This window comes from Clupea harengus, chromosome 7, assembly GCF_900700415.2.
Source record: "Clupea harengus chromosome 7, Ch_v2.0.2, whole genome shotgun sequence".
NCBI classification, from domain to species: domain Eukaryota; kingdom Metazoa; phylum Chordata; class Actinopteri; order Clupeiformes; family Clupeidae; genus Clupea; species Clupea harengus.
Window position 1 is genome coordinate 5,515,335 of NC_045158.1, and position 14,015 is coordinate 5,529,349.

General features: G+C 42.0%; 1 protein-coding gene across 1 annotated transcript; it reads left to right on the top strand.

Moving 5' to 3' along the window:
- LOC105902724 (alpha-(1,3)-fucosyltransferase 7-like) lies at window positions 1-11,293 on the top strand. The gene is made up of 2 exons (XM_012830373.3): window positions 1-187; window positions 9,478-11,293. Exon 2 carries the CDS (start codon window positions 9,521-9,523, stop codon window positions 10,601-10,603), a length of 1,083 nt encoding a protein of 360 aa, XP_012685827.1. The 5' UTR covers window positions 1-187; window positions 9,478-9,520; the 3' UTR covers window positions 10,604-11,293.
- The last annotated feature ends 2,722 nt before the right edge of the window (window positions 11,294-14,015 follow it).

Below are 14,015 nucleotides of genomic sequence, written 5' to 3' on the forward strand. Positions count from 1 at the left end.
ATTACACTCTGAAATTTGACCATGTATTGTCCCCCCCTACAATGAAATGGGATCTCCGCCCCTGCTTGTGAGCCGTCATTCAGTGGCATGGCCCACAATAGTCTTCGTGCCATGTTCATCTTCACAGACAAAGGAGAGGGCAGAGCTGCTGGCAAGCAGATTGAAAGAGACACACACCCTTTCATATGTAAGTACTGCTCATCACTAACAACACTTCTCTCTTTGACAGACTGTTAAACAACAGCAAACTCAGGCAAGATACATCTAACAGGCAAGATACATTTAAATTTAACTGTGAAGTTTGCATTAAAATGCATTTAGATACAGTAGGCTTTAGCAATAATGTAACTCTAATGGCATGTTAAACCAAGGCTGTGGTATTTCTGAACAATTTTTGGCTCTAGAAGTGTTACAAGTTCATAAAAACACTTAATAGACGGATAGAGTTGAAAGAATAAAAGTTCTGTCGGTGATAGAACAAATATTATCTGATGTATCCGCTCTTGTCGTCCGGCATATTAGGTATCCCTGGGGTTGAGCTTGTCCCTTTGAACTGGTTCAACAGGAAAGACAGGGATTCTGTGAGATTTTCATAAAAAAACTATAGCCATTTGTTTGGCGTACCCTTGAATTTTGCCACATATTTTACAGATAGGCTACTGGTGAGATCTGCAGGTCCTCAAAAGAAAAAGAAAGGAAAATGTTGTAGTGTTTCTCCACTCTTAATCTGACCACCTTTGTCACATATGTTCTGAGCCTGGCGAATATCAGAACAAGAAAAACGGGAATTCAAACAAAGGTAGCGTCAACTTCCTTAAATGTCAAATGTATAAATGTCAAGGCAGGCATGAAAGTACAAACAAACAAAACAAGCAAGGCTGACTGCTGTCAGTTTTTTATTACACAAACGACTCACTTGTTATATATATATATATGTAGGCGACACAGGACACACACACACACACACACGCCTGAGGTCGCCGTGAATTCAACTTCTGCCTTTAACCCATCCCGGATCGTCCCTCCTCCTTGTGAACACGGGGAGAACATGCAAACTCCACACAGAAAGGCCCGGGAGATAGCCCACCTGAGCACTGAAGGTCTGGGGAGCCAACAGCGCCCCATGTGGGAATCGAACCCATGACCTTCTTGCTGTGAGGCGGCAGTGCAAGCACTTGAGCCACGTCATGTGTTATGTGTTGTGTATGTGATTTCATGCACTATCTTATGTGTTCTACTCATAGTTGAACTCATAGTTGAATGTGTGTGTGTGTAATAGGACATACATGGATTCCAGTGACGTGCGGTGAGGTTCGTGGCTGGTGAGGCACTGACTTTTTCAGAGTCAAATTTACAAATACATAAACCGAATTTAGTAACAGCGCCTATTAACGCCCGAAACCTATTAACAGCCTCACGCAGGTACATGTTACTTACAGTTTTTCACAATTGCTAACACACGCTTTTCAAAACAATAATGGCTTTCTCAAAACTGCACACAGAAAACTGAAAACCTCTCACACAAAGAGCTAAACCTGACACTCCCTTTGCAAGATGACTCTTTGCCATCAAATCTCTTAACTGTTCACAAAATGGAACTCGTGTTTTCATTTGGTACACACAGCCATTTTTTCAAAAGACACACACATACATTCATTGAGTACACACAACTAAGCATTTGCTGCACACTACCAAGCATTTAGAGCACACTGCAGTGCAAAATTGAAAACACAATCATCGAAAGGGAACACATGAATGACAATGACTCTGGAGAATGAGCCATTTCTCCTTTTGTAAAATGTCTCAGTGTAGGCCTACTTTTTTCATAGTCAAACATAAAACAGTACACAATATGCAGCAAAAAAAGATTTATTTCGGTACACACAGAGAACAGTACAGTACTGTAAACCGTGTGATACCGTTGTTCTCACAAACCATATTTACAATTTCAGTCTCCTGTCCGGCAGTGAAAGTGTGTGTTCTTCCTCCACGGTGTGGTTCTCTTCCAGTCCTGCAAAATACAAATACTGCACACTGTATTCTATTGATATGCAGTATTACTTACTCATATTTACAATACAGTAATTACAGACAATATGTACAGGCAATGCGATACAATACAAACAGACAATACAATACAGTACACAAGGCAAATAGATATCATACCTGTTCTCCATCCTGAAGCTTCTAATGATGGCAGCAAAGTCAAAGTCAAAAGTCAAAGTGTTTATTGTCGCATACACCAAATTTCTTCAGCGCAGCGAAATTCTTATGACTTGGCAGCCAACATCTACGCAGTAGACGGCATACAACAGGTAACACAAATAACATATACCAAAATAACATACCAGAAATAACATATAACATATAACATATAGCATATAACAAGTAACAACAGTTTAAAATACAGAAGGGCAGTTTCCAGGGTGGGGAATATTAAATTAAATAAGATAAAAAAATGTGGGTTTATATATATATGTAGCAAGTGTATTTGTATGGGTGTGAAGTACAAGGTGATGGCGACTGTTCAGTGTTGCTGATTCAGCAGCCTAACAGCCTGGGGGTAAAAACTGTTTGTGAGTCTGGTAGTCCGTGCTCGGATGCTCCGGTAGCGTCTACCAGACGGCAGCAGTGTGAATAGACCATAGCCTGGGTGGCTGTGGTCCTTGACAATGTTCCGTGCTTTTCTCAGGCATCTACTGTTGTAGATGCCCTGCACGGAAGGGAGATGGCCGCCGATAATACGCTCCGCTGTCTTCACCACCCTCTGCAGGGCCTTTCGATCGGCAGCGGAGCAGCTACCATACCAGGCAGTGATGCAGCCTGAGAGGATGCTCTCAATGGTGCATCTATAAAAGTTTTTTAGTGTTTTAGAAGACATGCCAAACTTCTTGAGTCTCCTCAAGAAGTAAAGCCGCTTCTGTGCAGTTTTGACCGCCGAGTCCGCTTGCATGGACCAGGTGAGGTCATCCTTGATGTACACACCGAGGAATTTGAAGTTGGAGACTCTCTCCACTGCAGCTCCCTCGATGTGTATGGTGTTGTGACCCCCCCTCTGTAGCTTCCTGAAATCCACAATCATCTCCTTGGTTTTGCAGATGTTTAGAGACAGGTTGTTGTCTTGGCACCATGCTGCCAAGCCCCTTACCTCATCTCTATAGGCGGTCTCATCGTTGTTAGAGATGAGACCCAGGATGGTAGTGTCGTCTGCAAACTTCAGGATGATGTTGGAACTGTGTGTTGCCACACAGTCCTGTGTGTACAGGGAGTACAGGAGGGGACTGAGTACGCAGCCCTGGGGGCCCCCGGTACTCAGGGTCAGTGAGGAGGAGGTGTGCTTGCCCATTCTCACCACCTGGGGTCTGCTCGTCAGGAAGTCCAGGATCCAGTTGCACAGGGGTGTTTTAAGACCCAGGCTCCTGAGCTTCGGGACGAGCTTGGCAGGCACAATAGTGTTGAATGCTGAGCTGTAATCCACAAACAGCATTCTCACATATGTGTTGCCCTTTTCCAGGTGGGAGAGAGTGGTGTGTGTTGCAAGGGCGATGGCATCATCTGTTGATCTGTTTGTGCGGTACGCAAACTGAAAGGGGTCCAGGGTGTTTGGAAGGGTGGAGCAGATGTGGGTTCTGACCAGCCGCTCGAAGCACTTCATAATGGTGGAGGTCAGTGCTACGGGGCGGTAGTCATTTAGGCAGGTGATGGATGATTTCTTTGGTATGGGGATGATGGTTGCCTGCTTGAAGCAGGTGGGGACTTCAGACAGATGTAGTGAGAGGTTGAATATGGAGGTGAATACCTCCGCTAGCTGGTCGGCGCACCCCCTAAGGACGCGGCCAGGAACTCCATCGGGCCCGGATGACTTCCGAGGGTTCACCCTTTGGAGCTCTCGCCTCACGTCAGCCACATTCAGGGACAGAGTGTAGTCGTCTCGGTCCTCGGCCAGTTTTGCGGAAGGAAGGGGGTTGGTTGCCTCAAACCTTGCGTAAAAGGTGTTGAGGTCGTCAGGTAGAGAGACGGCAGGCTGATCATCACTGCTATTTCTCCCTTTATAGCCAGTGATGTTCCGCAGGCCACCCCACATGCGTCGGGGGTCGGAGCTGAGGTAGGTGGACTCCAGCTTGTCTCTGTATTCTCTCTTTCCATCTCTGATGGCCGTCCGTAGGTCACATCTGGACTTCCCCAAAGCCTCCGGATCACCAGAGTTGTGGGCAGAGGACCGTGCTCTGAGTTTGGCACGGACATTACCATTTACCCAGGGCTTTTGGTTTGGGAAAGTCCTAACACTGACCCAGGGGACGACATCATCGATACATTTGGAGATGTATGAAGAGACAGAGTCTGTGTATTCACTGATGTCCCCATCAGCTGCATCACAAAACATCTGCCAGTCTGTTGTATCAAAGCAGTCCTGTAGAGTGCTAATGGATTCAGCACTCCAGCGTTGAACTGCCCGAAAAACCGGTTTTTCCTGTTTTAGGCGTTGCCTGTAGGTAGGGATTAGCATGATGGAGGTGTGATCCGACTTTCCAAAAGCCGGGCGGGGGAGGGGTTTGTAACTGTTCCGTATTTGCGTGTAGCAGTGGTCAAGAATCTGCTCACCCCGGGTGGGAAAGTTTATATGTTGATGGTACTTCGGTAGTACTTTCCTCATGTTAGCCCTATTGAAGTCTCCAACAACAATAGAAACTGCCTCAGGGTGAGCAACTGTGAAGCGGCTGAGATTTATTTGGACCCTCTGGCCAGGCTCCCTCATGCTCAAACCATGGTTGAGCACATGGTCTACCACAGCGGCCCAAATCTCATTAGAGATGACCATTCTCCTCCTTCTTCTCCTTGTCCTCCTCCTCCTTGTCCTCCTACTCCTCCTCGCCCTGGTCCCCGTCCTTCTTGTCCTCCTCTCACTCTTACCCCTCTCCTTCTCTGGTTGTTGATCTCTTCAAAGTTCTCCATTGTTTACCAAACATAACAGAGGCTCAAGGCACTTTTATGCTGCAGTCCTCATTGCAAATTGCTCAACAGACCTGAATGTTTAGAGATTTGACTATTTGTGTGTTGTAGGTTGATGCTTTGAGATTTTACTTGAGAAGTGTGTGCAACAACTGAACATTGTGTGTTGTGTTTTGACAACAAGGTGATGTGTAATTGACATCAGAGTGTTAACAAAGAAAATCAGAGTCTAATGCAGATAAGGCAGTGTGAAGTAGTGCCATATTGGGTCGAGCGATTGGTACATGAAGTGAAGGTTGTGCAAATTGTGCCGAAGTTTCGCTTTTTGGGTGTTAACAACTGTGAAAAACTGTAATATTGATTTCTATATCAACCAGGATAACGGATTTTAAACACCATACGCTCCTACCCAAAGGGGGTATTTAACTGTGTGCAAAAAATTGCAGTACAGCGTTATTTAGTGTACTAGACAGCGATTTATTTCTGTGTGTACAAACCCCCATGGAACGAACTGAACGAATTCGATTTCGCAACGAGAATGTGTGAGGGTCATAGAGCTTTCCATAGACATATATACAGAAAGGCTGTTAATGGGTTCCACCTCCTGTATCAGCTAATTTTGCGTGTCGGTCTACACTACGAAAAAAAAAACTGAAAACACGTTTCAGTTGAAATCCAAACAAGTTACCAGTCCTAATCTAGACACCCACCGCTACTGAAATATGTAAGATTGATTGATTAAAGATTTTTCGATCTATATGTTTTTAATAGCTGGGGCGTTAATAGGCGCCTTTACGATAGAGTATCTAAGATCACCATTCAATTGGCAGCTTTCACATTGACTACTGGTTGTTTTTCATATCAGCATTCTTTACACACACATAGGTAAGGTGCATACAGTAGGCAGCTGCTAGCTTGTGATGAACTCATGTGTAAATATTATGCACTCATGAATATGAACTCCTGAATATGAACTCTTTCTTACGAAGTTGCACAAGCAACCTGAGGGTTTCTACCTTTTCCCATTATAATTTTAAGAGTTAAATCGAGGAGACTATAACATCAGCTAGATAACCAGCTATCATTTCATGCAAATTGAACTCTTCCGATTAACTCGTAAGGTTATTAGGTGTCCTTAGCTAGCTAATTAGCTAACATAGCAACAGGATAACCATTGCAACCAGGAAACACAACTTACCTACAATTTAAGTTTAATTTCTCAAAATCAGCTCACCAATAAAAAGCAGTCTTGGGTTCCAAGTGATCACAACCACTTGAGTGATGTTAAATGGCTTCACATAGACATAAAACAATCCCAAGAGAAATAATGGGAAATCAACGGAGCTGCCGCTGTAAGTTCAAAACCAAATGTATTCTTGAGGTTCCAAACATGTTCAAAGCAATTTGGCTTTGAATGTGAGAAGTCGATCGAGTTATCTTCTGTCCCGTCGCTTGAAGCATACCTTTTAACTCCGGCATTGGTCTCCCATTATTAATCATTTCACGTTTGGACTGAAAGTCCAGTTTTGAGAACTGCTTCAGCTTAGCAATAAAATCTTCCATTTTCGCCGTCAAGTAGAAGTGTAGAAGAAGAGCAACGTTTCCCAGCATAACCCCGACAGGTGGGCTCTCGCACGCCCCCTTCATTGAGGCAGAGGTACTGTGTGCCTCACCTACATGATTTTTCAATGCGTTTTGAGCTCAGCTCAAAGGTTCTACGCATGCTCACGCATGCGCAAAACCCAGTTTGGAGCGATTGCGCAATCCTAGGTGAGGCACTGCCTCACTAGCTCCCATAGACAATACATGGTGCCTAACCTGACCGCACGTCCCTTGTTTTCTCCCGTCTATTTGAATAGGACATGCGCAAATTCAGCGAATTCAGCGATTTTGATTATAAAAATGCTCGAAATGATTGGAAGCATGCAGAAATTACAAAGGCTCTGCCTCACCTGCCTCATAGGACCGCACGTCCCTGATGGATTCTCTTGTTCCCATGTATGACCACAAAAAATGCTCAATGAAGATGAACATGAAGTGATGAAAAGATTGATTTATAGTTTTTCTCGATTGCTTAAGCCCGATTTTGAAAATAAGGCTCCGTTTTTTCAAAACATACATACAATTAGCACAACCACACACCCAATAAGCACAACACCTCAGATCCTTTGCAAAATGAAACACTCTTGTAAAAACTATACACTAATTTATCAAAACCATATTTTGTTACCATATGAAACACACACGTTGCATATGACATAATTCTGTTTGTACCAGTTACACACTGCTGTTGCAAACCTAAAACACTATTAGCAATTCTACTTCTCAGTGATTAGAGTACTGTAAGTGAAGTACCCAGAGAAAGTGCCAATATACACTAATTTTTCGAAACACTACACAAGACCAATGCTGCAGACTGATGAAAATATAATTTATTTATCTCCATATACCCAAATCAGTCAACATGTCAACATGGAGAATCACAACAAAACATGTTCCACTTTTCATGCTACTACATTAGTGTGCATAAAAGCTCAGCAAATATCAGACAAACGTAAAATTCTGTAACCAGATAAATTATTGCATAGTTTTTACAAGAGTGTTTCATTTTGCAAAGGATCTGAGGTGTTTTGCTAATTGGGTGTGTGGTTGTGCTAATTGTGTGTATGTTTTGAAAAACAAAATAAAACCATCAAAATCGTGCTTAAACAATCGGGAAAAACTGTATGATCTCTCTCTCTTGTTCTTGCGTGAATATGGGCCCCCCTATTGGGTAATACTTTTGATTTTAGTGTTTATGCAATCGTAAAAAACTGCATTTTTAGATATGATGCAAGTGACAAAATGTAGTCATTAGAATGCCTGAAGGGGTATGGGACTGTAAAAAGTTTGGGAAACACTGGTCTAAATTGCCGTACTTTTATTACAGTACTTTCAAGATTTACAACCCAATAACCAATTGCACATAACAGTCTGCAGCAAACAAAAATAATCAGCAACATGAATTCATTTGCTGTGGAATTAGTTTGAAAAGTATTTCATTTTTCTCTGCAATGATATCTTTCATTACAGTTTTTCACAGTTGTTAACACTCAAAAAGCGAAAATTCGGCACAATTTGCACAACCTTCACTTCATGTACCAATCGTTCGACCCAATTTGGCACTACTTCACACTCCCTTATCTGCATTAGACTCTGATTTTCCTTGTTTACACTCTGATGTCAATTACACATCACCTTGTTGTCAAAACACTACACACAATGTTCAGTTGTTGCACACACTTCTCAAGTAAAATCTCAAAGCATCAACCTACAACACACAAATAGTCAAATCTCTAAACATTCAGGTCGGTTGAGCAATTTGCAATGAGGACTGCAGCATAAAAGTGCCTTGAGCCTCTGTTTTGTTTGGTAAACAATGGAGAACTTTGAAGATATCAACAACCAGAGAAGGAGAGGGGTAAGAGTGAGAGGAGGAGGAAGTGGAGGACAAGAAGGACGGGGACAAGGGGGAGGAGGAGTAGGAGGACAAGGAGGAGGAAGAGGATGAGAAGGACAAGGAGAAGAAGGAGGAGGAGGAGGAGAAAGAAGAAGGAGAATGGCCATCTCTAATGAGATTTGGGCCGCTGTGGTAGACCATGTGCTCAACCATGGTTTGAGCATGAGGGAGGCTGGCCAGAGTGTCCAACCAAATCTCAGCCGCTTCACAGTTGCTGCCATCATTAGAAACCTCAGAATGGAGAACAGGTACGAAATCTATTTGCCTTGTGTACTGTAATACTGCATATCAATAGAATACATTGTGCTCACAGTATTTGTATTTTGCAGGACTGAAAGTGAACCACACCGTGGAGGAAGAACACAAACTTTCACCGCTGAACAGGAGACTGTAATTGTAAATATGGTTTGTGAGAACAACGGTATCAAACGGTTTACAGTACTGTACTGTTCTCTGTGTGTACCGAAATAAAACTTTTTTTGCTGCATATTTGTGTGCTGTTTTATGTTTGACTATGAAAAAAGTAGGCCTACACTGAGACATTTTACTAAAGGAGAAATGGCTCATTCTCCAGAGTCATTGTCATTCATGGTGTTCCATTTCGATGATTGTGTTTTCAATTTTGCACTGCAGTGTGCTCTAAATGCTTGGTAGTGTGCAGCAAATGCTTAGTTGTGTGTACTCAATGAATGTATGTGTGTCTTTTGAAAATATGGCTGTGTGTACCAAATGAAAACACGAGTTCCATTTTGTGAACAGTTAAGAGATTTGATGGCAAAGAGTCATCTTGCAAAGGGAGTGTCAGGTTTAGCATTTTGTGTGTGAGGTTTTCAGTTTTCTGTGTTATTGTTTTGAAAAACGTGTGTTAACAATTGTGAAAAACTGTAATGTAACAGTTAACATTGTTGTCCAGTTGTGCCGTCTGTATTGTGTGGAGTAACAGAAACTGAAGGAGGGAGTGGGTGGTATTTATCATTTGATCGTTTTCTATTCATCGAAATTAACACACTATGTTGTTTTATTCGCAGCAAAGAGAACTACACACAAAGAGAACTGCACACAAAAAACATCATGCGACTTCCCCATCGACTGGTTCTGGTGACACTCCTGGTTTCATTTGTCATTCTCTTTAGGATCCTGGTGAACCAGTGGCTGTCATTTGAGGCCAGTGTTGAAACTGTTGAAAGTGCTCAAAGTCTTGAAAGGGCTGTCACCACTGATGCTAATGTAGGCACAAAAAATCACACAATTTTAGTGTGGCACTGGCCATTTGGGGACTCATTTAATCTAGATGGTGACTTCTGCAAGGACAAATTCGGGGTGCCCAATTGCATCATGGTGGATGATCAGTCCCGGTTGACTGAGGCAGACGTTGTGATTTTTCACAACCGTGAGCTGATCCAAGGCCAACAAAGGTTACCTGTGAGCCTCAAACGCCCAGTGAAGCAGAGGTGGGTCTGGCTGACCATGGAGAGCCCAGCGAACAATGGGGACGTGAAGCCCTTTGCTGGATACTTTAACTGGACCATGACCTACCACCAGGATGCAGATATGTATTCGCCCTATGGGTTTATGGTGTCAAAGGACTCCGAAACTGAAGAGCCACTTGAGAGTCTCATTCCAAAGGACAAGACTAATTTGGTATGTTGGGTGGTGAGCAACTTTTCACCGCACCATAAAAGAACTGCTATATACGAAAAGCTGAAAACTGTGATACCAATCGAAGTGTATGGTGGAGCAGTAAATAAGCGTCTAGATGATAATACTCTGTTACCTACAATCTCTCGCTGCTTCTTCTACCTGGCCTTTGAAAACTCTGTCTTCAGGGACTACATCACAGAGAAGTTATGGCGCAATGCCTACATGAGTGGAGCTGTGCCTGTAGTCTTTGGTCCTTCTCGAGAGGAGTACGAAGCAGTGGCACAAAAAGATTCCTTCATCCACGTAAATGACTTCAACTCCGTAGAGGAGCTTGGAGAATTCCTCAAGACGCTGGCTGCGGACAGGGAACGCTATGCCTCATACTTCAATTGGAGACGTAAATACACTGTTGAAATTAAACACTGGGTGGAGCTTGCATGTAAGTTCTGCCCCAAAATTAGCAGCATGCCACCACTTAAGGTGTATGAGGACATAGATGCTTGGCAGAAGTAATATACCTTTCTGAAAGTCAAAGCTCATTGTTACAGCAGGGGAGGCCTAGGGGTTGTCTAGGGTCTTTAAAAAGGGATTTTTTACGTGGAGGCTCTCTGTTGGTAACTTTGAACAAATGGAACTAATCAAAACAACTAAAAATCATAGCAGCTAAGACATTATGCCAAATTGATATAGGTTTGTGGGAGTGGGGCCTAGTGAAGGTGTCAGGAAGTCCTCTTTTTCCCATACATCTTCTTTTTGCAGTTTAGACTATTTTCTTCTATTCTTTCTATTTTCCTCTGTGGTGGAATGACCAACCAAGTGCTGTCCGTTCTTAACACAGCCTTGGAACCTTCAAGAAGCATTTCAAAACTCACCTTTTTTACACAGCATTTGTGTAATATAATATAATTTTTAATATAATCATAGTTTGGGTGTTTGGTATTTTGTTATTATTGTAACGTGCAAGGAGTTGCAAATGCTTCCGGCATGCAGGACCAAGGGACCTTAAAGTAGCTCTCAGAGTGGGGACTGTTTATTTGGTTATCTTGACTGTTCTGTTCGAGAAAAATGTGGTTTATGTCTCCCTTTTGTGCCTTCAGTGTGTGTAAGTGTTATCCATTTGGTGGTGTTTCATTGTTGGTTGATACTTGACCGTCAGTGTCTTTAATATTTTACCTCCCTTTCATTCATTCATTCACTCGTTGTCATGTGTGTATTCAATAAGACAATAAAGACACTCCTGGAGTTGTGTGTTACAAGTCTTTTATTGTCAGATGCACAGAATGACACAGGGTCAGACTGGGCACTGAAATTCTTAGGACAAGGCACCGCACAACAACCTACCATAACATAAGATAACATAGTATAACATAACATAACATGTCATACACTCTGTACAAGTACTCTGAACATAATTTACACGTATTAAACATAATAACCTTACTAAATATACAAGATAAATATACAATACAGTATGCTTAACCTATAATACCCTATACATATAATACTAACATACATACATATAACATATAATACACATATAATAAACTATGCTAACCTATTAAACCTATACTAACCTACAGACAAATTCAGTGTGAGAGTTACAGGTAGTGCAATATTTCTGATACAATATTACTGCTAGTGCAAACAGTAAGTTGAAATTGACAGTGTATGTAAGTGTAGTGCAAACAGTAATTTGAAAGTGACAGTGTATGTAAGTGTAGTGCAAACAGTCATTTGAAAGTGACAGTGTTGTGTATGGGAGCTGCATTAAAATTGAGATGTCTGTCTTGCTGCACGTTCTTCTGGACTAGCTACAATAATTACTATTATTACTAAACATACCACATATATTTTATATACAGTGTATATACGTATATGCATATTTTTTTATTTTATTATTATTATTTAATTTTTTTCAATATATTAACTCTTCATTGTACCCTCGGCACCATTGTAAATGAGGGTCTTATTCCTCAATGTGTTTTCTGAGGCTTAAATAAATAAATAAATCAATCAATCAAACATAGAGGTGTGTAATGTGACTGCCACATAAACTGGAAATACAACATATTTTCCATAGAAGAGTTTTCCAAAGAAGAGTTCAGTGTCAGTCTAGGTTAAAGTTTGTTATATACAGTATATTCACCAACCTCTGCGCATGTGCAAGCAAGTTTGGAACTAGCGCAAATTACTATCCCTCCTTTATCTCTGAATAAGAAGATTTCAGAGCTGTAGAGCCAGATTGCCAACCTTCTCTCCATCAGGGAGGATGAAAGATTTTAGACTCGCTCCATGTAGCAACCCAAAACATTGAAACCCTCTGCATGGAATCATCCACCCTTTGGCCTCCCTATACCGCTGAAATGGGGAGAAAGGCCATCTGATGCAGGCGAAAGATCCCAACGACAAACTGAGAACCAGACGGGGGAGCAAACAAAAAAATGCATCGTCTTCGGGCCCATTCCCTCTGTCTGTTTTAGAGAAATCAACTTCAGTCGCATTCGCCAGTTTTATCTTTAATTCTTTAAATTCTTTTATTTTTTGACTGAGCCTGATCTCCCCTGTTTTAAACCTCATTGATTGAGTGATCATTGGTTTTATTTTTTCCTTCTGATGTGAAAGCACTTGGAGCTGCATCCTATGTATGAAGAAAAAGTAATAACTCTTGTGCATAGTATTTCCACTTGGCACGGTTTCTGTGTGCTGCGCACTTTAAAACAATACATTGTGGAGATTGTTTTCCCCCTCATCCCAAAGTTGAGTAGTTTGCATTTCAAGGTGGCACAAAATCATAGTTTTAACCTCGAACAATATGACAAACTTCTGTGACATATGAAACGGTCGTAGATGTTGTAGATGTACGTGCTCCATGTTCCTGATATCAGTCTCAAATTTGACAACCGTTCAAGTGGATTTTCGTCTGCCAGCATCACTTCAGAGAGGATCTCCAGTCCTCCAAGCACTCTCTGACTAATGGTATTTCAAAATAAATCTATTACACAGTCCGTCGATTAGACCCAACAGTTATTTCAGAAGACATTTAATGGCCTCATTTGAGCAGCCATCAAACCGTGTAGGTTCTCATCATTGACTGCACAGATTTAACTGATGGACTCAGGCAAGGGCTCGCTGTTGCCATGGTACTGCGAGGTGTCATGAGATTCAGTGGTGGTCACCTCTGCTCTGCTGGCTGTTTAGTGCACATAGGGCTTTCCCATCTCCATGGAGATCGTTGATGGGTTAAAGATTTTTCTTGATGGGACAACAAATACCTTCAATTTGTGTCGATTAGGCTCTCAGAACTTTGTGAGAGAGCTCAGAGTTGTTTGTCAGAGAGAATCGGTGAGATCTCCCACCATACTTCTTAGTGAGTGAAGGATGAGTCTCTGCCTTTATCCAACCCAAGTGAGGCCTTTAATCTGGTCAGGTCTGTTTTCTTGATATCTAAAAGCTTTATTTTAGATTATTGTCCCTTTCCATTTTGATACAACAGGTGTGGTGTTTTTCAAGGATTATGCAATATTTGTTTGGACATATTTTCAGTTTTTGACAGAACCGTAACACACAGCATGCCTAATTGTAGCGAGGTTGTCTACCTTTTGGCAGTTCCATAAATCATCTGATTTAGCACACCGCCTCTCTTGGAGGGACAGACAAACCATGAAAGCACAAAAGAATGAGGGAGGTGACATGAGACTGTGTGTAGAGGAGAAACATTCACAACCAAGTTACCCAGAAACGCAGAAACACGGTGGGAAAAATGAAGTATAAAAGAATATATTTTCCCCCTCTCTATAACTACCTGAAGACCAATTCATTTCTATCTACATGCTACAGGATTCCCGATCCGCATTATGGCCTAACACTCTGTGCTGTATCCACCTGAGACATACGTAGTCCCTTCCCTTCCCTTCCCGACCCCTGA

Coding starts and splice junctions, on each gene's coding strand:
- LOC105902724 (XM_012830373.3), top strand. CDS start 9,521: ATGCGACTTCCCCATCGACTGGTTCTGGTGACACTCCTGGTTTCATTT.